Below are 24,818 nucleotides of genomic sequence, written 5' to 3'. Positions count from 1 at the left end.
CAGATTTAAAACTAAAAAGTCAGTAATTTGATGCTCATGTGAGGCACGTAATTTTATGCGAAGTGGTTAATATGCCTATTTCAATTCAATCAAATATAGTATTTGAAATGTAAAGTATAGAAACATTGTCTACACCAGATTTTTTTTAGCGTCATGCAAAAATTTTAATTTTTATCAAAAAAAAAAAAAATGTAACCACAATCAAAAAATTTAAGCACCTACTTATCTATAAAAAAATTTTTGGAAGGTAAGAAACTCTATGAATTGCTACTTCAAAATATAATTTTTTTGTAATTTTTAATTGTTGTGTGTAAAAAAATTAATTTCTAGTATATATGATTATCAGATTTAAATTCTTGTATTATCAAACCATACCCACATTTTACACTTTGTAGCTCTAGATTTTTGAAGTGCTGTTCTCTTGCTGTAGCAAGGTGGAGGTAAAAACTCTTATATATCAATCCTTAGACATTTATGAACCATTTGGCTACAATTTGAGTTAAGATTGGGGAGGGATAGATTCTCTGGTTACCACTGAGATAAAACATTAGCGAGTTTATGTCACATTTTAAATCTAAATACTATGAGGAGATGAAAAAATAATAATATGTTTCGATCACCATTTGCACTTTCTAAGCCACTTAGAAAATGCACGAACAAAATTTCATTATGATTTTTGTTACGCTAAAATTAGATAGTATTCAACTACAGTGAATCAGAAATGCATAAAATGGGGGCTAGTTCTGTATTGCATAATTTTGACCAATTTAATGTTTGCTCTTGGAACAATATTATTATTCATGCTTAATAATTCTGATTTCTTTTTACCCAAAGATTCGCTTGGCGTTCTGGCTGGTTTAGCGGCCAACGATTCGGCTGCCGCAGATCAAACTGCAAAAAGAGCCGCAGAAAAAATCGAAGACATTGTAACCAAGCTACCTGAAGATGAAAAGAGAGCCAAGGATGTTCCCAAGGCGGTAGAAGATGCCAGGCAAGCAATCAAAGCTGCTCACAGTTACGGTAAGCTGACGATTGTAATAAAGAAAACACTTTTTGATCTTTGAAACCATTATATTATTTATAATCCTTTCGGAAAAAATTTATTTTACTGTCTCGAATTCTAAACAAGCATGAAAAAAGTTGGCATTTCAATAATCTAAACTTCTAACTTTGAAGTTTTAATGAATTTCAAAATTTTATACCTCCTGACATAAAAAAATGGAATAATGCCTATCTTCAGTACAGTATATACAAACACACTAAACTAAAAAATCCAAGTAGTCTGAATTGATGAAATTTGAAATGCGATATTTGTACCAAATTTGCGGAACTTCGTCAAATTTTGGACTTAATCTATAAATATAAAAATGTACTTATCTTAAATATGTATTCAATTTCCTCTGCTGAATTATGAAATCGTGCAACACAAAATAAAATTAAAAAAAAAATTGTTTTAAAAAAAATCTACACTCACCTAAAATTGTTATAAATATTTACAGTGGGTAAAAAAAGTTTTCGTACGGAAGTCAAAAAAAAAAAAAAAAAAAAAAAAAAAAAACTAGCATAATTTCTAATTTTTGCTTTTTATCTTTGTAAACTACTTGCATATGGTTAATATGAGTTTTCAAAAGGAAATCTCACAATCAATTTCTCCTTTTTTAACTAAACGTAGCAATTTTTTTTTTTTTTTTTTTTTTTTTTTTTGCGATTTTTAAGATAAATGACGAAGTGTCATGCAAAACAAAGTTTCCGTACGTAATATGCAAATTCTTCCTGGTGTGTTTTACAACTGACCCACAGTAAATATTCGGTGTTTGTTGGTTTTTCATAGTGAAGAACACAACATAGCAACAGTTATTTAATTCCAATGATCGTCTTAAAATGGAAGTCTTGAAATCCATTCGAGAGTTAGTGAATGGTTGCGAAAAGAAATGAAATGAATTCTATGAAAAGAATTAGTGGAATCACTAACAAACCAATTAGTGGAATCAAAGTCTACAGAGCAAACATATTACTTAAAGATATCGTGAGTAGTAAAAGTTTGAAGACAGAGATCGATCCGGAAGATCTAAGAAGTTAAATCTCTTGCATAAAAGCAATAACAAACAGGTGCAAGATAATCCCCGGATTAGTGCATTTCAACTGGCAACTGATTTAATGGTTGATTACAGCATTAAAGTCACACTTCAAATGGTGAGAAATATCATTACAAAAGAAGGTTATAATATACGTGAGGGCCGTAAGAAGCCTTTTATAAGTCTTTGCAACAGAAAAAAAAGCGCCTCGAGTTTGCAAAGAAGCATGTAAGCAAGCCTCCATCTTTTCGGGAATCCGTAGTGATGAATCAAAATTCAATATCCTTGGGCTAGATGGTCGAGTTATGGTTTGGAGGAAACCTAAGCAGCAGATGTTAATTAAGAATTTATGTCGAACTGTGAAGCACGGTGGTGACGTTATCATGGCATGGGTATGTATGAGTGCTGCTGGTGTCGGTTATTTATGTTTAATGGAAGGAAATATGGATAGTCATATGTATCTTGACATTCTAAAACAAAATGTTTTAACTAGTGCAGATAAAAGTGCCTCTTCGAACTGATTTCATTTTTCAACAGAATGATCCTAAACACACCTCCAAGATTTGTCAAGAGTGATGCCTTTATCATGTAAAATAACAACTTCATAGCCCTCCCCAATGTCCCGATTTAAACCCTATAAAACATTTATGGAAAAAAATCAGTCGCGAACTAAAAAAAAAAAAAAATGACACGAAGAACAAAGTTAAACTCAAAAGGGCCATTCAGGTCATTTGGAGCAATATTTCTCCAGAAATAACAAAAAAACTTGTGAGATTTTTGCCTTCACGCTTAAGAGGAGTTAGTACGGATTTGATGTTCTTTAATTACTACTGCTCAACAAAAAAGAATCCACATACCTTTCTGCTGAACAAAGTTCGAACCAAAGTGTCCGGGATAGAGCTTGCCTACACTAAAAATATCCATTGACTTCTCTACTGACCACATGACAAAAGCAGTGAGGACGTTTTCTTTAACATTTTTAATGCAGATTATTAAAATACAAGCACTCCTTTAGGAGTTCTAACCGACAACTAGTTAATTCCAAAAAAAAAAAACAAAAAAAACAATATAATAATAATTCCTTCTGGCGCCACCAGACAGGAAATGAACAGATGCATCATATAAAAAATAAAAGCAAATTAAAAAAAAGGAATTACAGGAAACTACGAAAAAAAAATCAAGTTTGTTCGTTTCCCGTTGCAACAGGAGTGATGAAGGCTGAAGGAAAATTTATGATCATTATATGTTAGTTAGTAAGCCTGAGAACGAACTTTCATACATTATGTGAATACCGTAGGGAAACTTTTTTGTTCCTTATTAACGACATTTTTTGTTTCTTTCAATTTATGTATTTAATTTTTTCATTTTATTTATTATTTATGAATATTATAAATTGCATTAAACCAATTTTCATTTTCATTATAAAGTATTTTGTGTCAAAAATTAAACCTTCATTAACCGTCATAGCTACGTACGGAAACTTTTTTACCCACTGTACATATATAGCATTATTCATTTCTTCATTATTTGGTAGAATGTTCAGTTGTAGCAATTTTTAAAAGTTCTTTGCCAAAACTCATAACTAGGAACTCAAAGGACATTCTGACCGAAGCAAGAGTGAATTTAAAATTTTATTTCAGCTGTATGATTTTCACATAGCATTGCAGCTTCACATTGAAAAGTTATAGAAATTGGATCCTGACAGAAATCCATGCAATTAGCAGACATATGATAATTTCAATTTTATTATTCAATGCAAATAATTAATTTAGAATTCAAACTTCATAGTAATGAATTATTCTCTGTGTAATATGAAAAATTTTGTTTTTTAAATTTAAAAATAGTATTTCTAACCCAATAATAGTCAAATAACGATATTTTCCTTAATGTTAATAAATATGTGGTAATAAGAATTATAATGAATATTTTCTATTTAGCTGATAGGGTTGCCTCTATTGTCCCTGACACAAATACGCTAATTGACAACGCCAGTAAGAAGGAATCCGCAATGCGAATCATCGGAACAGATGTGTCAGAGAAGATAGCAAAACTGCAACAGAAAGTTGCTATTGCGAGAACACAAGCTAACAGAGTAAGTTATGAAAGTTTTGTTTGCTGTATTATTTTATTTTGAATCTTACATTTTTTTAAAAATTGTTATTTTTTTTCTGTGTACTGATTTTTTCTTTTCTAAATTTTTTTTTATTGTCATTGGAAGTCATTGTTTTTTAATATCTGCTTTCGGGTTTAATTTTTTTTAAATATATTATTTATTTCATATTTTATAAAGTATTTATTTTCACTTCAAATAAATTTTTTCTAGTAAGATTTATGAAAATTGAATCTCTGAAACTATTTTTTTAATCAATTACATGAAAACATCCTTAGCATTGTGCATTTCATGCGTATCGATTTCAATTAGTTAAAAAATTGCTAGCGTTATTTATAATTTTTCATATTTCTCTGAGTGGTAGTGTAAATGTTCTTATTAATTTAAAAAAGGAAAACATTGTTATTTACTATAGTGGGGCCGGTATAGCTTGGTTGGTAGGGCATTGAATTCGTATCCCTTGGATTGCGAGTTCGAACCCTGCCGGCCGAAGACTCTCCGTGTGTGTGGCTGCTTGCGCACGCATAAATCTGTCATGATCAAGAAGTCCTCCATGTCGTGAGTAATACCACTGGGTGTACAGATTCAGAAGTGATCGTTCTTTGATTCAGCTCTAAATTACAATTTGTGGAGGAGTGAATGAAATGCATGAATGAAGTCTGCCCCGTAAAAAGAGTTGTGACGTACTTTTGGCCCTAGTTGGTGCTATTGAAAAAACAAGAGACGTCCATTCAGCTTAAATCGCTAACAGATGACTGTCAGCAGACTTGTAAAGTCACAACAACACATTTAGCATGGTGTGCAAAATTACGGCTCTGTCAATTTTAATTAGTCCTTAAGGTACTTTTAACGGCTCTATAAAGTTTATTAGTCAAGGAATAAATTAATTTTGAATTACGAATTAATTAATTTCATTCAATATTTTATTAATCATAAATAACCTATTTCTATTCCAGTAAATAGACACAAAATATTAAAAAATTATTGCTTCTTTCTTTTTATCTACTTTTTTTTTCTTATCTACTAACATGGATGTCTCTCAAGATACTGGACTAACAATTTTATCCCATTCACCCTATGCAAAAATTTTCATTCCAGATCAAACTGGGAGTGCAATTCTTCGAGAACACTACTCTTCAAGTCAGGAACCCCGAAGGAATGGACAAAGCTGCCACTTACACCCATATGTCTCTGTACTTCAAGACAATCGAGAGGTACGGGTTACTCGCATTCGTTGGCAACGAGAAAGGTTCTCACAACAGAATGAAACGAGTTTTAACGGTAAGTTTGTGAAAAAAAAGAGAAGGGGTTTATTTTGTTTTTATTGTATTTCATAGTAACTGTAACTGAGTAATCGATTTTCATCGCCCTGCTATAGGATGATTACCTGGCTCTAGAGATAAGAGGTGGCTACTTGGTGCTTGTGATGGACATTGGATCCGGATCTCAGAATATCAAACACGATACGTATGTTTCGGACGGCAAATGGCATCAAGCTGTGATTGAAAGGTAAATAAAGTATTTTCATGCTTTTTAATGCGCACGTTAAATAACACATTTAAAAATAAAGTTTTCAAAAAGAAGACTTGTCTATATGCATTTTTGGAATCTTTTTTCCCAATTTGTTCCCCGTTATGTTATAACTTCAGATATATTTTTGAATGAAAGTCTATTCTAGAATGCTTTGTTGTATTAGTATTTCTAACCACTTTCATACAGTGTTGAAAAAATGCTGTGATATGCTATAGTTACTTGTACTTTTTAAAGTAATTAATAACCATCTTAAGATTAATAGTGAGTTTAGTTAGGCATAGTTGAGTTTTTTAAAAATTTTATTATTTATTTTATTTATCTATCTTAAACGAGGATCGGTAAAGTTGGATAAAAGAAAACAAATGAAGAGAACGTTTATTTTTTTTTTATTTTTTTGAATGCATTTTCTGTGTGTGTGTGCGTTTTTGATTGCATGCTATATTTCAAGAGGAAAAGAGACTTTATTTGATTGAAATACTGATCATTTAGCCTACTTTAATATTAAAAAATAGCTTTAAATTATACTTTAAAAATTAAATAAGTTTTTCAAATAGTTTCAAATATTAAGCTTTACGCCAAAAATCTTAAACCAGTTTTTCAACTGTCTACTCGCTATTCAGTATATTTTAAAAGCTCCTTCAATAACATTTAATCATTTGAACAACACCGATTTCTGTTTGTTGCTGTTCAAATTAGCCCCTAACTTAGTTTACAAGCTGAGCTATTTTATTGCCCGTTTCTCCTGACTTTCTATTAGCATTCATCAATGAATTGACAGCTGCTAATTAAGTACTTCGCATCCGGAAATTTTTCATTGCAACAGCAGAATAGAATCAGATACATAACTTTTTAATAAATGGTATATTTCAGAACCAGTGTTGATTTTAGCGTGATAATGAAACTACTCTAATACAAAAACTTTAAATTTAATAAAAATGTTCAGAATTCTTGTGGTTGTGGAAAAATTGGAAACCTTCTCAAACAATATGCTGTAATTTTTGGAAGTAGTATAATTTGTAAACAGTAAGGCGGTACACCAAATGTATGTTACATTTTTTTTCTACTTTAATTTATTGTTGAATTTTTCTTGATATCATTTCTTTGTTTCCTAAAGATTATTTTTTTCCATTCTTCGATCTGAAACTGGATTATGATGGGACGGTTTGTAAGAATTATGTTGATTTAATACTTCTCGAGATATACTCTATTATACTTCATATTTATTTTAATTACGGATGATTTTCTATATCAATATAAGTACTGAAACACGCACTAACACTCTTAGAAAACAACATTAGCTGTGAAATAAGTATTCTGGTGTGTAAAAAAATTCAATTAAATTTCACTGTTTATCAAACGCAATAAATAAATATTTCAAGAAGACAATTCTATTCTTAAACTAAGAGTTTATTTCATTTATAATTATACAATTTTTTTAAAATAAGAAAATGATTTACTCTTTCTTTCTGGGATGATGTAAGGAGATTTTAGTTTAAAAATTACTTCAAAAATGATATTTATTAGAAATTTCTAAAAATGGAAGAAATACATTCTTTGTTTGTGATAATTTTTGCTCAAAATCGATAGTACCAAATCTTAGTTAAAAAGTTATGTACAATTCAAAAGATAACAATTTAGTTTGCTGATATTTTATTGAATTTTTTCTGTGACAATTTTATTCAGTATTTCATGCTATTATTATCCATATTTTCGTAATTTTAACTATTAATAAAAGTAGTTGACTTTTGCCTATGTATATGATACTGTGGTAAAAGCTTATAAGCCAGTTAACGCTACACGAGCAATTGCTTTTGTATTGTGGTCATGTTACTGGGCTGTTAACCACAAAGTCCCAGGTTTTATCCTCGCTCATACCAATCCGCTACAATACTATTTTTAAAAATGTAATTTAGAAATAATTTTCATTATATAAAAATAAAGTACAGATTTAATAAGATTAATTGAATGAATGTTATTTCTTTCTCTTATTTATTTACATGTTTTATTTTTTAGGACCGGAAAAACGTGTTCGATTACAGTAAGATCAGCGGACGAGCCAGATTCAGTCGTTGAAGGATTTTTGCCTGGAACATACAGTGTATTCAACTTGGACCAGAAAGTGTCGAAATTCTTCGTTGGTGGAATTAATGACCGCCTGACGGTATATTAAGCATTTATTGTTATATTTCTATGCTGGTGTTTTGCTTAATCTTCAGAGCATAATTTCAGAAAGTGAATATCTAATTTTTTCCCTCATAACTTTGCAGAAAGGGGAAGAAAAAAACATAACTGTTTTTTTAAAGAGAAAATGTAATGCAATTCAAACGCAACAATTTTGTGTAAATTATTGCTTTTTGATATTATACACTGCCTAATTTTATTTATTTATTTATTTTGTCTTTCAGCAAAAGGTATTTAGATTTGATAATTGCATGTAAGGAAATCTAAAAAAAGTAATTTAAATCTAAAAATTAATTTATTTTTAATTATAGTAATTAATTTTGAAAAATTTGGTTTCTTATTAAAAATTCTACAAATTTTGCTTCTTCTGATTAAAAATGTAATAGTGAATAAAATTAATGAGAAAAAGACAGAAGGTTTTTGGGCAAAATTAAGTAAGAATTGTTAAAAAATATGGGATCAAAACAGATTTATTTTTAGTACTTGCAATATATAATTGCAAAAGAACTCATAATATTTAATCTAAACACTTAAACAATTATTTTAAGTATGGAATGGATTAAAGTCACAAAATAATAATATGCATAATTGCATTATAATTTAATTGAAATCATAATTTATACTGATAATATGAATTTAACTCATTTTGAGAACATAGAAATAAGCGTTAATTATAAATGTTTGGACATTGAAATTGTATTAAATGTCTTTGAATGTATTGTAACAGCAATATTTAACTATTATTCAGTACAATTTCATAGAATAACAAATAATAATAAAATGCAGAAAGTCATAATATTAATTGGAAATCCAAGGGAAAAATTCTTTCTTTTGCAAATAATGCCATCAAAGATTAAGTATTTTAAAACCTAATGCAAAATGATGAAAAGTTTTCAGAACTTCACAGTAATATCTCCACTGAAGCTTAGTGAGATCCTTTACGTTGTTTTAATATATTATAGTTATTAAACGCTTTTTGAGACCAGTTGGTTCACCGGTTTTTTGCTAAACTTTCGATTAAATATTTTGTGTAACTTGTTCTTAATGACTATCTTAGCAAAATATTTTTAAATTTTAAATTTTGTAAAGCATGTACTAGACATTCCCTTGTATGTGTATTCGTTTAATTATATAGCAGGAAAGAGTAATTGCGTTTAAAAAAGGGTGTACTTTAAAATCTTTTCATCGTTTGCTTGCTTCTGAAGTTAAACCGTAATTGTAAGTACAGCAAAATTTCAAAGATTTTAGAAAAGAAACATTTATTATTCTGATACCTTAAAGTTATTTTGTTATTATATTTTCTAAAGTTATTGAGGAAAAATGCCCAAATTTTGCGTAATTTTTAATTAATCGAAATTCTAACTAAAATTTAAAAAAAAAATCGTTCCGAAATACCCATTACTACTTATCCAAGTATGCATATTTCAAATCTGGTAATTCTTAGGATAGATAATTTGGCTTGTAGAGCGTCAACATCCCCACGCATTTCTCCTTTATAATTAGTAAAGATTTTCTGAATACTGGAATTTGAAACTACAACAAATTTTTTTTCTGACATTGTATGTTATCCTAAAAATAACTAGCCTAATTTCACTTTTTTTTGATAAAATATTCTAAATATAAATCAGTGTAATCATTTATATTTGTCAAAGTATATAATGATTTTTTAATATTTATTTTATAAGTCAGTAAAAACTGTAACAAAAAAAAAACCCTCTGCAACTTTTTTGATTAAATTTGATATTTCTTCTAGTATTTCATGAGAATACCGTAAAATATCACATTTTGCTTTTAATGTTTATCAAATTTTAATCATAACCTTTTTTATTCATTATTTTTATATAAAGTATAAAAATAATGATATCATTTGACCTTTATTTGATTAGAAAGCATTTTAAGTTGATTGCAGCTCTACTTTTTAAGAGTCAATTTCTATGGGTTTACCACAGTTAAATGATAAACGTAAAAATGTATCATCTAACTACGTTAATCTAACTGCGTTCTCTTTTGCTGAACTAAATCAATCACATCCTTTGTTTTTACGTAGCAAAAGGCACAAAGTCTGAAACTAAATTGGTTGGTCTCACATGATGCGAGCTTGACTTCATATATCCACTGCATTCTCTAAATATTCATTTATGAGTGCCAGGCTACTGCATTTAAGTATTAATGCCTCGAATCTAAATATAAATATGTTGTGTTAGCTCTAATATCTTTCATATTTGTTCTCAGCTTCCAGACACATTGGAGAACTACCACTTTGACGGCTGCATAGAGGACGTCGAATTTGGGGAGACCCCTATAGGGTTATGGGATTTTGTATATGCGGAGAATAATATCGAAGGCTGCGAGGAGAGAAACGAGCTGGGTGTCCCACCTTCCAACGGACTTAGATTCAGCGGTTCCGGCTATGTCATCCTGCCCAGGAAGAGGCACCAATTCGCCTCTGAAACGACCATCAAAATGCTTTTCAAGACGTACGCCAAGGATGGACTGCTTTTCCTCATCGGCAAAAATGTAAGAAATTACTGCTGATTTTGTTTATGCAAACTGAAAGAAAATATCTAATTTGCTTCTAAGAGCAATTCAATATATTGGAATGATTCTGCATTGGTATGTGAATCACATGTACTTCAAATGAGTGCTTCTTACGCTGTGGATTAAGACTCTCGTTAAGATCTGAGAAATTATCAGTATATTTTACTTTTAGATTATTGTTTATAGTAAAAACTGTTGAGAAAATCGTAATTTAAATCATTTGAAAAATTTAGCCAAATAATTATTTCAAATTGATTTTTATTTTTTAAATTAAACTTTGTTTTATTGAAAACAAAGCGGGAGTAGTAAAGGTTTAAAAATCAAGAAATCTTTCATACCTATCTAGACATCTAATTACTTTATTTTTTTGATTTTCATGTACTCACATTTTATCATTAAAACTAAGTAATAGATAATACGTAAGTAGGATCTGCCTCTTGTGCCATTCAATAAACATCATTATATTCAATCTTACATTGCGATTTTTTTAAAATTAATTATTAGAAACTTAATAAATTATTAGAAACTTTGACAAAAGTTCTGCTAATAGTCTTTCTTTCTGTTCTAATATTAAAAACTTCTTTTGTTTAGTTAAAAGAACCAACAAATACTAGTAAAAAATAGAATGTTATACATTTTTTAATCGTTTTTATTTTTTCAAGTACACATTTCAATTTTTTCTCTATTTTTTTCTATGGCATCACTTTAAGCCAGTGGAAGTGGTCATCCCTAAACTTTCTAGTATAGTCTAGTATAAAATTCTAGTATAAAATTGCTAACTCAGAGACTGCCTTGCACGCGGCATTGGCGTACAATAGTTACTAAATATTAAGCTTTGGTATGGATTGGCGAAATTTTATATCTGAAATTGTATTTTTTTTTAGAGTTGTATCCGAAAATCGAATTTGGATTTCAGACGCGTTTTTCCCAATCAATTTGGGGAAAAAACTCGACACATTGAATTTACTACATTAATAAATAGTATATTATATATACTATATTAAATTCTAGTAAATATCTAAAGTTCGTTCATTATCCATAATGCTGACAATGGAACAAATATACTAGAAAAAAAAATTAAGTTACTTTTTTTTTCTATTAGGAAAAGCAATTAAAAAATAGCTGATGCTTTTCCTTTTTCATTCCTTATGTGCTAAGAAAAGACTTACTTGCCACTTCGTATCACAATTTTATGTCATCTTTTAAAGAAAAGGCATTTTGTAAGAATTATAATTATTTTCTTTAGAACGACTTCTTTGCTCTTGAAATGGAAGATGGCCATGTCATCATGAAATATGAATTGGGAAGTGGCCTGGCTACTTTAAGATCTCCAGAAACATATAACGATGGCAAATGGCATTCGTTGGAAGCTGCTCGTCTCGATCGAGACGCAATATTAAAGGTACAATTGCTTCGATCATTTTAAGCAGAATTTTAATTATTTCAGCTTACTTTTGATTTATTAGATAAATTGGATGACACGTTTGTTTGCTGTACATTCTTATAGGTCGACCAAGTGGAAGTGGACAGTGGTGAATCTCCCGGAATTGAAAGCAGTCTATCGACGACCAATCAGATCTTTGTCGGTGGCTATCCACGCCGACAACAACCGTTCACATATCCGTAATGTGTTTTTTTCCTTATTATTTAATGTTAAAATTAATTGCACAATTTTAAATACATTTTAGTGGTAATTAATTAATAGTTTAAAAAATGTGGGGTCGCGAATGTTTTCAAAATATTTGTTTGAAATAGTTATTTGAATGCATACATACAAACACTTAAGTCATAAAATAGAAATTCTTATGTATATCTGTGAATAAAAAGAAGCTATCTAAATTTTGCATTTTATTCAAATGCTCATTGGCTGGATGCTCTCAAAATTGTGGGGATTCTTCCACTCACAGTGCTTCTTACATAATGCTATCAGTTTGCAAATTAACACAGGAAGAATATACTTACTTAGGTGCTCAGTAATTATCATCAGAACCGAGTCAAATTGGTCTATCGAGTTTTATTATCACGATTTATGCCATAAGAGAACTATGATAACAAATTAAATATAGTTAGTAGCTATATATGTTTCATATTTATAAGCTATTTTGTCACTTTCCCTATTCATTCGTGACCATTTTAATAAAAAATACTTTATACGATCGCGAATTCTCAAAATTTTGTGTACATGTAACTTTCCCCTTTCTTAAATTCGAAAATTTTCTCCCATAGTAATTATTATTTCATTTCTATTAAAGAGGGAACTTTTCTTCAAAAGCAAAGGGAATAAAAAATATATTATTTTTCCTCTCTTTGCATTAAATCAATTTAAACAATGATGAAGGACAACGTGAAAAAAATTATTCCATCTTCTATTAAAGACGCAACGACTATATTAGAAAGCTTCGAACTTAATCGTCTGTCAAAACAAAAGTGAAAAAGCATCCAATGGGCTTAATTTCGTTACATATCACAATCAGCACGGCAAAGAACGATTATTATTTTTTTTTACTTTCCTACGCTCATGAACATCAATACAAAATACGCTATAAGATATAATTTTAAATAATATATATATATATATATATATATACAAATATTGAAGAAAGTAAGTATATTAGATAATAAATAATATGAGATAATAAAAATATAATTATGATGATAATATCAATATATAAACATGTTATTTTTTTTCCCTTGTCTATGATCATTGTTTAAATTCAATAATATTGTTTTCTGTATTATGTAGTAAAATACAAAATCATCTAAAAAACTTTTAGTTTTAAAATAATGCTAAAATTATTGCTTTTAAATGCATTTTTATGAGTAGCATTAATTTTGTGATTAATCAAGGTTATTTATTTCGAATTATACGTCTTTTCATTTAAAATGTCGCTTTACGTTAGTCCCTTGAAAGATGTAGAAACAATGTTTTATTGTATATAGCAAGCTAATATATGACTTGTAAGATTCGTAATTTTCTTGTGAAAAAATTGGCCAATTAAAAAAAAAATCTTTTGGTCAGGAAAAATGAGTTTTATCAAATGATTTATGAGTTTTTATTAACAACGTTTAACAAACCTAAGATTTGGATCGTACAGGATCGACCTCACCGTTTCCAATGTTTTTCCATCAACCTTGATGATTGGTTGATTTTTTTTTCAAAGCATTTGAGCTTTTGAATATTATGTTAATTATTCGCTTAAAATTGCAAGCATATTTTCTTTTAAATATTTAAAATGTGCAATATCGCATGCCATTTACTTCTTAACGATTCATTTATGAATTAGATACATCTGTTAATAATAAGAAAATTGATAATTGCTTATGATTTTTAATATTTGTTTGGTTATATACATGATGCTTAACCTCATAATTTTCTGTCATCAGTTTTTAAAAAAAATCTTCTTCCTATATAGGATTACCAACATTGGATTTGAGGGTTGCATAATGGATATGCAAATAAGCGCAGAGATAACAGATTTAAATAAGAATAAAGAAGCTCTTGGCGTTGTGAATGGATGTCCTGTAACGGTTAGTACCCGATATATTATGATAATGTTTTACTTTTAAAGTAAATCTTTAATGAACTTTCCTAATTGTTCGTACTTTTCCAGATTGCTCGAACAGTTTCATTCAACAACGTCTCAGCCGGTTACATAGCAATGCCACCAGCCAATCTGCAAAAGTTGGCCCAACTTACATTTAAATTCAAAACAGCGAAAGAAAATGGAGTCATATTTTATGCAGCAAACGAAGACAATAGCAATTATCTTTTCATCGGTTTGCACGATGGCAATATCATCATGAAGAGCAGACCTGGTGGGGAAACCAGAAGTCGTGATGTAAAATACAACGACTTACAATGGCATTACGTATCTGCTACAAAAGCTCTCAGGCAGATGAGGTTAGACATAGACGACTTCTTCTCAGTAGAGGTAGAAGTACCAGTGGATGCCTTGGTATCCACGACTACACCAATGTATTTTGCTGGTGTACCGGATGGATTCGCTATAGCCGAAGATATTGTGCCTTATTATTCGCCTTTCGTTGGATGTCTCGGTGATACGACTGTTAATAATATATTCCAGAACTTTGCTGATACACAAGATAAGATGTTTGTTTCGCTTGCTAGTTGTCCGTTGGAAGATCCTACGCAAGAGGCTACGCAAGCACCTTTGCCTGTCATACCACCAGGGGAGCCTGATGTCGACGAAACAGAAAGTAAGAAAATTATTTTTCATTTATTGTCTATAAAATAATGAATACTGCAGCTAGATACGTATATTTGTTTTTAAATTTTAAAACAAGGTACTTATGAATCTATTTTAGATATAACTATTTTTGCGAACTAATAATTTAGAGTTGAAAAATATATTTTCATCTGTATGAATCAAACAGTAGATGGTCTTGATATTGGACCACGTATATTCCACCTTTTATTGGATGTCTTTTTGTAATTTACGTATTAATAGAACGAAAGAAATGTCGCCACGATTCCTCCCAAAAAGCTATTTATGACTATAAAAAAGAAATTGGAGATATTTTAGCAAAAAAATTCTTTTAAAATTTTCATGGCGTGGTGATTTAAATGACAATTTGTATTTATAATTATTAAATTACTTGAAAAATCAAAGTAGGCTGAGAGTTTTCGCGTTTCGAATATTGTAATGTGTAATCCCATTATAAATCTTACTACACATCTAACGTTAAAATAGAAATGTATTCGTAAAAGGCTTAATAACAACATTAACTACAAAAAAGGAATATGTTAGAAACAGCAAGTCAGTTATAGTGATCTAATTCCAAAAATAAATTAAAACTTTAAGGCACGGCGTGGTATAGCATCATGCTTCTTTGGCTATTTCAAAGCTTTAAGTTAAAAGGGCTTAATTCATACTAAAGACGGAATAATTAAATAGTCAAAGTAGACAAGCGCCTTGGAACCCTGAAATCTCATTTTTTTCCACCATCATTTCCAAATTAATTTAAGTTTGATCCTTCATTCAAGGACCTTACATTTGAATTTATTCAAGGACCTTACATTTGAATTTATTCAAGGACCTTACATTTGAATTTATTCAAGGACCTTACATTTGAATTTATTCAAGGACCTTACATTTGAATTTATTCAAATGGAAATGAAATAATGTTTTCGAGCCCATCTAATCTTTTTTTTTTATCATCTTGTTTTATAATTCTAAAAACTGCATTATATTAGAATTTAAAATAAATAATCAATTCTATAATTAAATATTATTTAAATTATACTAAAAAACTATCTTTTTTTTACCATTATGTTTAAAATTACTTTTAAATTTAAATTTTGATATCTTGATTTTTTTAAAGAGATATCCTTAAAATGCTCTCTTCGCAGTAATTCGCGACGAAAATGTGTTTTTTTTTTTTTTTCAGTTTATCAAAATTTAGTTCTTCTCTAAAATTAAATGATATTAATAAAAAAAATATCTCGTTTTGGAAGTTGGAAGAGAGGGGAAAGGAGACCCTGAAATTTGCATCGCCTTAGAGTCCCATGCCTTAGAGGTTCTGCCATGATTCAGCATATGATGATCATGTCATGTTTTGTTAACGTTTCAAAATCTTTCATATGAATAACTTAAAAAACTTTTTAATTTCTTTTCAGTTATTTCAAGCACTACAGCTGCTTCTGTAGATATAGAAGGCAGTGCAGATATCCCAGAAGGGCCTGAACCCACGCCCGTGGGACAATGTGCCCTTCCTTTACCACCGAGAAGAGACACTGCCGTCAAACCGAGCGATGGCATTCGTTTCGGTAACACACCTTACAGTAGACAACAGTTTAACAAACCAGGATCTTTCATGAGCAGCATTTTAGACGACAGCACGTTTGCCTTGGAATTCAAGTCATCTTCAGATAGTGGTGCCATGTTCTACGTTGCAGATAGTAAACATATTGATTTTGTTGGACTCATAATGAAGGAAGGCAAAGTAAGCACTGCATTGTTTGGTTTTCTAGTTAAATTTCTAGTTTTGTAACATAGCCCATGTCTGATATCATACAATTTCATTACAGTATTAACTATTTATTTATTATTTCTTTGCGCAGATGCGTCTTTAATTTTGGGAATAATAGGTTTGAAAGTTTTTTTTTTAATCAGAATGTTCCGAATAGTTCGAAATAGAATTTATAGATCATTAATATGTAGGCCATTTTATAAAAAAAAAAATTATATTTAGTACCAGATTATTTTTTTTTATTATGGATGTTGCTATGTCATAGTAAGCAAAGAAATTAAAAGCATTTCCATATTTCACAGAAAAGATGCTTTAATGAAACTGCAGAGAAAAATTATACAAAATATCCTCATTTTATTTGATTTTTCCGAACAATTCAGACTTCTGTTTGCTCTGTGAAATGGTATGTTTAAGATTTTATTGATGGATGTTAACTTTAAAAAAATGTTTGAAATATAATTAGACTTTATAAAATGCTGAAAATTTTTTAAGCTTTCACAGTAAGATGGTCAACATTTATGTATCGTAAACACTGAAAAAAAATTTCTGGTCATTAAAAGAATTTTTTTGTTTTGATAATCAAAAATTCTTTCTTTTTCATAGTTTGAATTCTATATTTAAAAAAAAAAGGGGGGGGGGAGAAAAAAAAAGATTCGTATAATAGAATTTAATAATTTTTTTCACTTCTCCTCTGTAAAAGACTTTATATGTAAAGAGAATAGGTAAAATAAAAATAATCAGATTATTAATGAAAGATTATTAATCAAATTACTGCATAAAAATTTAAATACTAATCTAATTACTGCAAAAAAAAAAACTATTTCAAAGTATTACATTCATTAAAAACTTATTTGAAACGTAATAATTTTAGAACATATGCAAGAAAATTTCCTGATAGAATGATAACGATTTTCAGATAACGCCGAACAAAATATGGTATCTGTCTCAAAAACTTAAATAAATATTATCAAAATAATGTTGATAAAATTAAATATTAAAATATTAAGAAGTTTCGTTTTTGAAAATCTGTAATTATGTACACTTACAAATACTTTTTTTTTCTAACACTAATGGGATCTACACACACATACACTAAAGAGAAAAGCAGTAATCGAAATATTCTTAGTTCACTGTAATTCTGATACCTCAAATTTAAAATGAAACTATATTAATCAAATTCTGTTTCCTTTGATGATACTGATTCATATTTCTCGTTCCAGATCATATATGTCTTCAATTGCGGCACAGGTAGTGCCTTTATTTCATCCCAAAATAAATACAACGATGGAACGTGGCATCGCGTCGTCTTCTCCAGGCAAGGCCAGGAGGGAAGACTCGTCATAGACGACGAAGAGGAGGTGAGAGGAACCTCCATCGGTTCGGCCAACTCCGTCAATGTGAAGTCACCTTTCTACATCGGCGGTGTCACAGAAGAAGTGGCCAGAGAAGCGAAGAATAATCTTAAAGTGAGTAAATTTTGAATCTCTTATGTCAACGAAAAAATAATGTGTATATGATAGCAGATGAAAACTAAATTTCTTGTAATATTCTTTTTTTTAACATTAAATTTACAACAAACATAAAAAAATTCATGCTTATAAATTAATCACCGTATACCCATAAGGTTTATGCATTCTTCACATTGGAAATAGTTAATCATTGTGCAATATAGAAATTTTTGAGCAAATCGATTCGATTTGCATATGAGCTCAAATAGTCTTTATGCAATTTCATTGAACTCGAATATTAGAAAGAGGCATGGATTGATTGATTAATTGAAAGGGATATAGGATCTTTGCTAAAAAGGTTGTCATCTTCTAATTCCAAGAAGAACGTACGTCATTGTCATGATTTATTCTATGAATCTATTTCTTTAATTCTAAACAACTGGAAGAGTTTTGTACAAGTAACTTCTGCAATATCTGCTGAATAAAATGAAAAATTGCCATCAAATGGCCCTCTAAACTATTGCAGAAATATTTAGGTCATTACGGGAAAAAAAAGAAACGGTGCTCTGAAATAGAGCTTTCACTTTTTTCCTTCGGAAAAGGAGAAAACTCTTATGAAACCTGAGATTAGACTTGCCTATTTCCAAAAAATTTTCCTTAAGGGCAAATTCTCAGCTGGGCGCAACAGTAATGTAATAGTATGTTCTAAAGCAACTCAACGACTCTTTTTCATGAACGTGGGAATGGGTTCATCACGCACCCACATTATAAAAAATTATATCTAAAAAAAAACATATTTAGGGAGCAAGATCCCTATTAAAGCTTAAAAAGGGAATCATGCTGAAACATTATTAAAGAATTTTAAATTCATTATTAAGCCAAAAACTGGTGCTGCTTGCTCTGTTTTTCGTAACATAATTAGCTTTCTTCTATGCATTTCCTTTGTATGTAAAGAAAATGGATTTTTTTCAAAATATTGTAATTGCCCTTGTTAAAAGATGCTTATTTATTCTCTATAAAATATTTTTTTGATGTTATTATAAAACATCTATATGAATTAATGGGATTTTACATTGATTCATATGAAAGTATTATTTCTGCTGTCATTTAATTTCGATTTCGCCGATTGTTTTCATGGTTTATCGTTAAAATGATATAGGTGATCAAATTCCAAAACTGAAAGAATATCGAGGCAATTATTTTCGGGCGAATCAATGTAAAATCTCAATAATAAACAATAAGTAATTATTATAAAATGAATGTTAAAGAATAATACCAAAAAAAAAAGTAAATATTTAACATGACATTTACATTTTTTTTATATTTTTCTGAAAATTTTTCTTGGCGTAAAGAAAACGGCGAGAAGGGAAAAGAGAAGCGCAGAGATCATTGTTTGGAAGGGAAATCAATGATGTAAAGAGGTTAAATGGCGCCCGGGGTATAATTTTATTTTTTCATCTTCCAGTAATCATCTGATAATCTTAATATAATAATGATAATTGTAATCGTAATTCTTGCCTATGAAATGGTAAGAAATTTTCACCGTCTTATTATATTTGGCCTTAGAAAGGGCATAAACACTCTAAAACGGCCCTCTAAAACTGACGATACAACTCGATTGTTACTAAGCCATTGAGGTGAATCTCTCCCCATTAAGATCTTAGAAATCAAGACACTGCCAAGGTTCAATTCGCTCTATGATTAATAACGTCACAATGAGAAGGAGTTTAAGAATTATCAGGCGGGCACGTCAATGGAATACTAGAAAAACTACGACAATCGGGACAAATGTTTGGCCGGGAATCGATGGGAACCGGAATTGATAATAACAGAAAGGAGATTTTACATATAATGTTATTTCCCCTTATTTTTTTAGGACATAAATTATTCTTTCCCCGGCTGCATTCGTAATGTGGAAGCTCAAGGGGATCTTTTAACCAGCGAAAAGCCGACGCTGACGAGAAACACGACGGGCTGCTCCAGCAAAGTAGAGGAGGGCACTTTCTTCTCATCCGAAGGAGGTTACCTAGTCCTTTGTAAGTACTTAGTCCTAGTATAGTCCTAGTTTGCAGATTATTAGTATATACCATTATATATATAGTCCTTTGTATAGTATTGTTATTAAAAAACATATTATTGTTAGTGAAGAGAAAGCTGTTTGTAATTTTTCTTCACTGTTTTATGGGATTTCAAGTGATCCCTACTGATGAGATCATAATAGTTTTACCTTAAAAGGGTGTCCATAATTTAAAAAAAAAAAACATTATTTAAAGTTATTTTCAGACGATATTAAAGTTCAGAAAATTATGAAATTTTGTGTAAAATATAATAAATTTGTTTGAGCGAACAAAAAAAAAAAAAAAAAAAAAAAAAAAAAAAAATTAGTTCAACATTTTCGTAAAAGTACTCGTAAAAGCTTCAATGTGCAGAGATTGCATCTATATGATTTGGAGACTCGACACCAAGTCTCATTTGAGCTTCTTGCTTCCTTGTTTAATTATGGTTTTGGAATATCCTCTGGACAGACGAAGCCACTTCCATTTGGAAGATGCAAGGAATACCCACAACTGCCTAATTTCGAAACCAGAAAATCCGACTTCAATCTTACAGTTTTGTTGAAATCACCAAAAGTAACATCATAGTGTGGGTCTGCTGTATCATTTATTATCGGCCAATATTTCATCGAGGAATTGAATGCTAGATGTCACGGGTCAACTGTATGCATCATTGTTACAGAATAAAATTGTTCCTTCCATGTATTAAGAGCGTTCTCAAGAATCGCAGAACATGTCATCAACCGCCATTTTTGTGATCTATGGCGTCACCCACCTTTAAAACTTAATCCATATAATTTTGGCTTTGGGAGCATTTGAAAGCTAATTTTTTCCCCTCTCAAACATTGCCAATCCCTTCGATGATTAGCTTTAAAAATGATATGTCCTATCAAAATTTCATAGCTTTCTAATAGTTTTATCTATAGACAGCTTTAAAATATAGTCGTTTAATTATGGAAACCCTGTATATAAGGATGATTCTAAATCATAGGACAGACTTTAGAAGTAGATTAGGCAAGCAAGAACAAATCATTTTTATAAATAATTGAGCATGCAATCGCAAATGCAAAGAGCGACAGTTACAAGAGATATCGAATAGTTGTTAATTTTTATGATCCCCCGATTTACTTGGCGATTTTCAAATTATACTAAAATAACCTAGGTGGTGAAATGGGTTTACTTGGGGGTTTTCTGATTACGATAATATCGCCAGCGCTCGGTTGCCAAACTTCAAGTTGGCGGCGGTTTGGATTTTTTAATGGTTTATCGTGGAGTCATGAAAATAAAAAAAGTGTAGAGAAATAATAGTGGTTATTAAAATATTGTTCTTCGCATCTCATAACCATCTATGAACTGTTTTCTTAAGCGGGCATAACAGCTTTTGTTGATTTGCATCCCTCAATTTATCTCTCAAACAAAACAAAAACAATCAGAAGGTTGTGGTACCATCATACGGATAGCTGCAATATATTCATCTCCAGATTTAAAAACAAAACGATTCATCCATATTTTTATCAACAATTTTATTAGAAATTTTCATTTTCACAGCTCAATTCTTATCGGCATAAAACTGGAATTATTTATCTTTCCACTATCTACTCGAGGCTAAATCGCTGACACGTGCTCAAAGGTACGCAAGCACGTGGAGAAATCGGCTTCGGTACATAAATACCGCTATCTATAATTGAATTAATTAAAAGAAATGAATACAAGAGATAAAGTGTGCAACACGTGGAAGAATATAAAATTACAATAGCATAGTTGCAATTTTACACCCTTATTAGTTGCTGCAGCGTGACAGATAATGGAAAGTGTAAAGAATATTAATCATAAACATATGGAATACTTAAAGTAAGTGCTTAAAGAACTTGATGTCCGAAGCTACATAAGCATCGGTTATAATTATTCTCACAACGTTGCTGAGCTGTTTAAAATCGAATTTCTTTTAACATGTGCATATATTTATTCTGGGTGTGTTATCACTTTATACGTGTGTATGTTTTATAGTTCTCTTTTTCTTAATTCTCTGCAAGACGTCCCTTATAGCTATCGTCTAGCTTACATTTAAAAATCTGCCCTTTTCTGCATGACTTGTCCATGATTTTAGAATTTCTTGTATATTTTTGTATATTTGAAATAATTAAAAGTACGTTCATGAAACGACAAAAATGAATAACATGAACATTTAGAAACGCCCTGTTCAGTTGTTCCTTCCACTACCTATTAGTCTACTTGTATAAGATGTTTTGCAATTGCTTTTTATGTCATAAATTTCACCTAAAATTGATACTAAAATCTGTAAATTATGCTAGATAGATCATTAGAGATATCACTTGTTATGAATTGAAAAACTATTAAAAAATTTTATTCAGAATTTTCTAGAATTTGTCGGCATATATTGCGGTTCTTTTTTGGTGCTAGAATTAAGATTAGATGATAAAGTTTATTATGTGGCATTGGGACTTTTGATTTTTATTATTAAGTATATGGCATGCTTAATTGTTTTTGACGCTTAAGAGAAAAACAGCATTTTAGGTGAAAATACTTCTAAATATATTTTTCCCCTTTTTACTTAGTTAACTTTAATTTTGTTTATACCTCAAAGAAAAGAGAGACTACATTTTACTCCATACTCCTGGAAACAATTTTTCGAAGAATTCGTAAAATACTTTAACTTAAATCTTTAGTTTATCCTTTAATAATTTTTTTAAAAAATTAAGATATTAAAATTATTAACTAGGAACCCATACAATATTTTTATTTACTGTATTGTTTATTCTTCTTTGTAGAGGCATTTGAAACATAAGCTTTTAGCTGCAGCTTTTATATTCCTATAAGTCAAACGTGTCTCGTGTAAAATATGTTATATATTAATACAGACATCGTTATTAAAAAAATAGTTTATGATCATTATTTCATACTAATCTGTATTATTTCGCTTGTCATTCTAATTACATATTCGAGTCTTAATCTATGATATGTATTTCTTTCAGATGACAAATACCACGTAGGTCAACGCATTTCCATTACTTTGGACATCAAACCAAGGAACCTTTCAGGAATTCTGATGGCTGTTCACGGCAGACAAGATTATTTAATTCTCCAGCTAATAGACGGCCGTATCGAATTCGGTGTGGATAATGGAGCTGGACCTATAACAGCCTCCTTCATTCCCACCGACAAGCATTACCTGTGCGACGGTGAATTCCACACTATACAGGTGGTTAAATCCAACAACTTCGTCACCCTCAGCGTGGACGGAGAATTTTCTGAACCCGGTATCGGAGTTGGTGGTGTTTCATCAACGGATACCAAAGATCCATTGTATATCGGTGGATTACCTGAAGAATCTTTCACAAAACGTGGTGTATTGACCACTGAACAGTTTGCTGGCTGCATGCGCTATCTTGAGCTAGATTCAAAACCGCAGAGTTTAGCTCAAGCTAGGGTATTTGGTCAAGTTACATTAAATACTTGTCCTACAATATAAAATTTTAATAAAAAAGTCAAGCAATTTTTTTAGTTGTTGTGTTTCACTTTGGTGCTGCGTTTCTCGATTTTTTAAAGAAAAATAATACATAATTTTATGTCAAAAGTAGATAAATAAATAATATACTAAAATGCATGACAGATTCCATATAATTGTAGCTTGAAGTCATTGAAACTATGTTGAAATATTACTTCATTTTTATATATTTAGTCAATTTAATTTATTCATTTGGAATTGAAGTGAATTTATATCTATTGTACGCCAAACCAGATGTGTGATTGAATAATTTAATAAAATTTGATAAATCATACAGTTTTCATAAAAACTTTTTATTCCTATAAAGTCCAAATAATACTAAAATGCCTGATTTTTTAAAATCAATTTAATACTTAATTTTTCAAAGAAAGGCACAGTTGGTGAAAGCAGACTTTAATCCTTTTGGAAATCTCTGAAGAAATTTAAAAGTGACAGTTAAAATGAAATAACAGTTAAAAAAATAAATGATAACTAAGAAGTGTCTTCATATTTAAACTATTTGGCATGAGAGAATTTAGCTAGTCAGTCAGAAAATATCTCAATTGTGCTTTTTAAATTTGAAATTTTGAACTGAATTCCCAAATTTTAATTTTAAAGAGAAAGATTATATTTATGTTTGAGATATAAGTCATTATTTTTATCATAAATATTTTTACTTTTTGCCTCTTTTTATATATTTGATATCATGCAAAACATGTTCAACTTTAAAAACACAGAAATTTATTGTGATGTAAAGCAGATCAGAATGATTGTTTGTTGAGTTAGAATAGCATTTGCTCCTTTTAGAAAGGAATTTCAGTTCTCTATGGTTTTGTTTTCTAAATATTTTTCAGAAATTTCCTTAGTATTAAATTTTATTTTATTTCTAGGATATTTTTATATTGCATTGTTGCGTAATGGACGTTATGATAAAATGAGATTGATACTGAAATTGATGATTATGATACTGAAATTCAAGAAGTGATAAAATTAATTTTAAAACAATTTTATGGATCAAATTTTTTTAAATACTTATTTAATATTTTTTTAATTAGAAGAAAACTTCTTTAAATTTGCCTAAAATATTGGGAATTAAATAAACAAAAGGACTAAGATATACTATTTGCAATAACGTAGTTAACATATAATGGAGCTTAAAAATATGAAATAAATACTAATAATCACTATTAACGATATTAAAAATAATTGTTTTTCGATAAAGGAAGTTTTTCTCTGTTAAAAAACGCTGTCAGTTCTGTAAATTATTATTTCAAACAAATGTTTCTCTTGTACCTTATTTATATTCCTTTTCTAGATAAAACTATATTACAAAGACAATAAATAAATTTTAGTATCAAATATTTAATAAAGCCAATTCTTTGT

The 24,818-nt window shown here is 29.8% G+C and overlaps 1 protein-coding gene across 1 annotated transcript in view; it reads left to right on the top strand.

Annotated features, from left to right (window-relative positions):
• LOC129975843 (laminin subunit alpha-like) overlaps positions 1 to 23,448 on the top strand; it is a 109,009-nt gene extending 85,561 nt beyond the window's left edge. Inside the window, exons 45-58 of the mRNA XM_056089084.1 lie at positions 835 to 1,020; positions 4,013 to 4,167; positions 5,284 to 5,466; positions 5,564 to 5,694; positions 7,732 to 7,879; positions 10,132 to 10,416; positions 11,684 to 11,839; positions 11,945 to 12,060; positions 13,851 to 13,965; positions 14,049 to 14,655; positions 16,076 to 16,401; positions 17,649 to 17,894; positions 19,753 to 19,912; positions 22,924 to 23,448. Coding sequence (XP_055945059.1) covers positions 835 to 1,020; positions 4,013 to 4,167; positions 5,284 to 5,466; positions 5,564 to 5,694; positions 7,732 to 7,879; positions 10,132 to 10,416; positions 11,684 to 11,839; positions 11,945 to 12,060; positions 13,851 to 13,965; positions 14,049 to 14,655; positions 16,076 to 16,401; positions 17,649 to 17,894; positions 19,753 to 19,912; positions 22,924 to 23,420 — 3,311 coding nt within the window. The 3' untranslated portion in view covers positions 23,421 to 23,448. The remainder of the gene's footprint in view (positions 1 to 834; positions 1,021 to 4,012; positions 4,168 to 5,283; positions 5,467 to 5,563; positions 5,695 to 7,731; positions 7,880 to 10,131; positions 10,417 to 11,683; positions 11,840 to 11,944; positions 12,061 to 13,850; positions 13,966 to 14,048; positions 14,656 to 16,075; positions 16,402 to 17,648; positions 17,895 to 19,752; positions 19,913 to 22,923) is intronic.
• The last annotated feature ends 1,370 nt before the right edge of the window (positions 23,449 to 24,818 follow it).

The sequence above is a fragment of the Argiope bruennichi genome, chromosome 7 (assembly GCF_947563725.1).
Source record: "Argiope bruennichi chromosome 7, qqArgBrue1.1, whole genome shotgun sequence".
In the NCBI taxonomy this organism is placed as follows: domain Eukaryota; kingdom Metazoa; phylum Arthropoda; class Arachnida; order Araneae; family Araneidae; genus Argiope; species Argiope bruennichi.
Note: the sequence above shows the minus strand (reverse complement) of the source record. Positions and strands in the feature narration are given on the sequence as shown.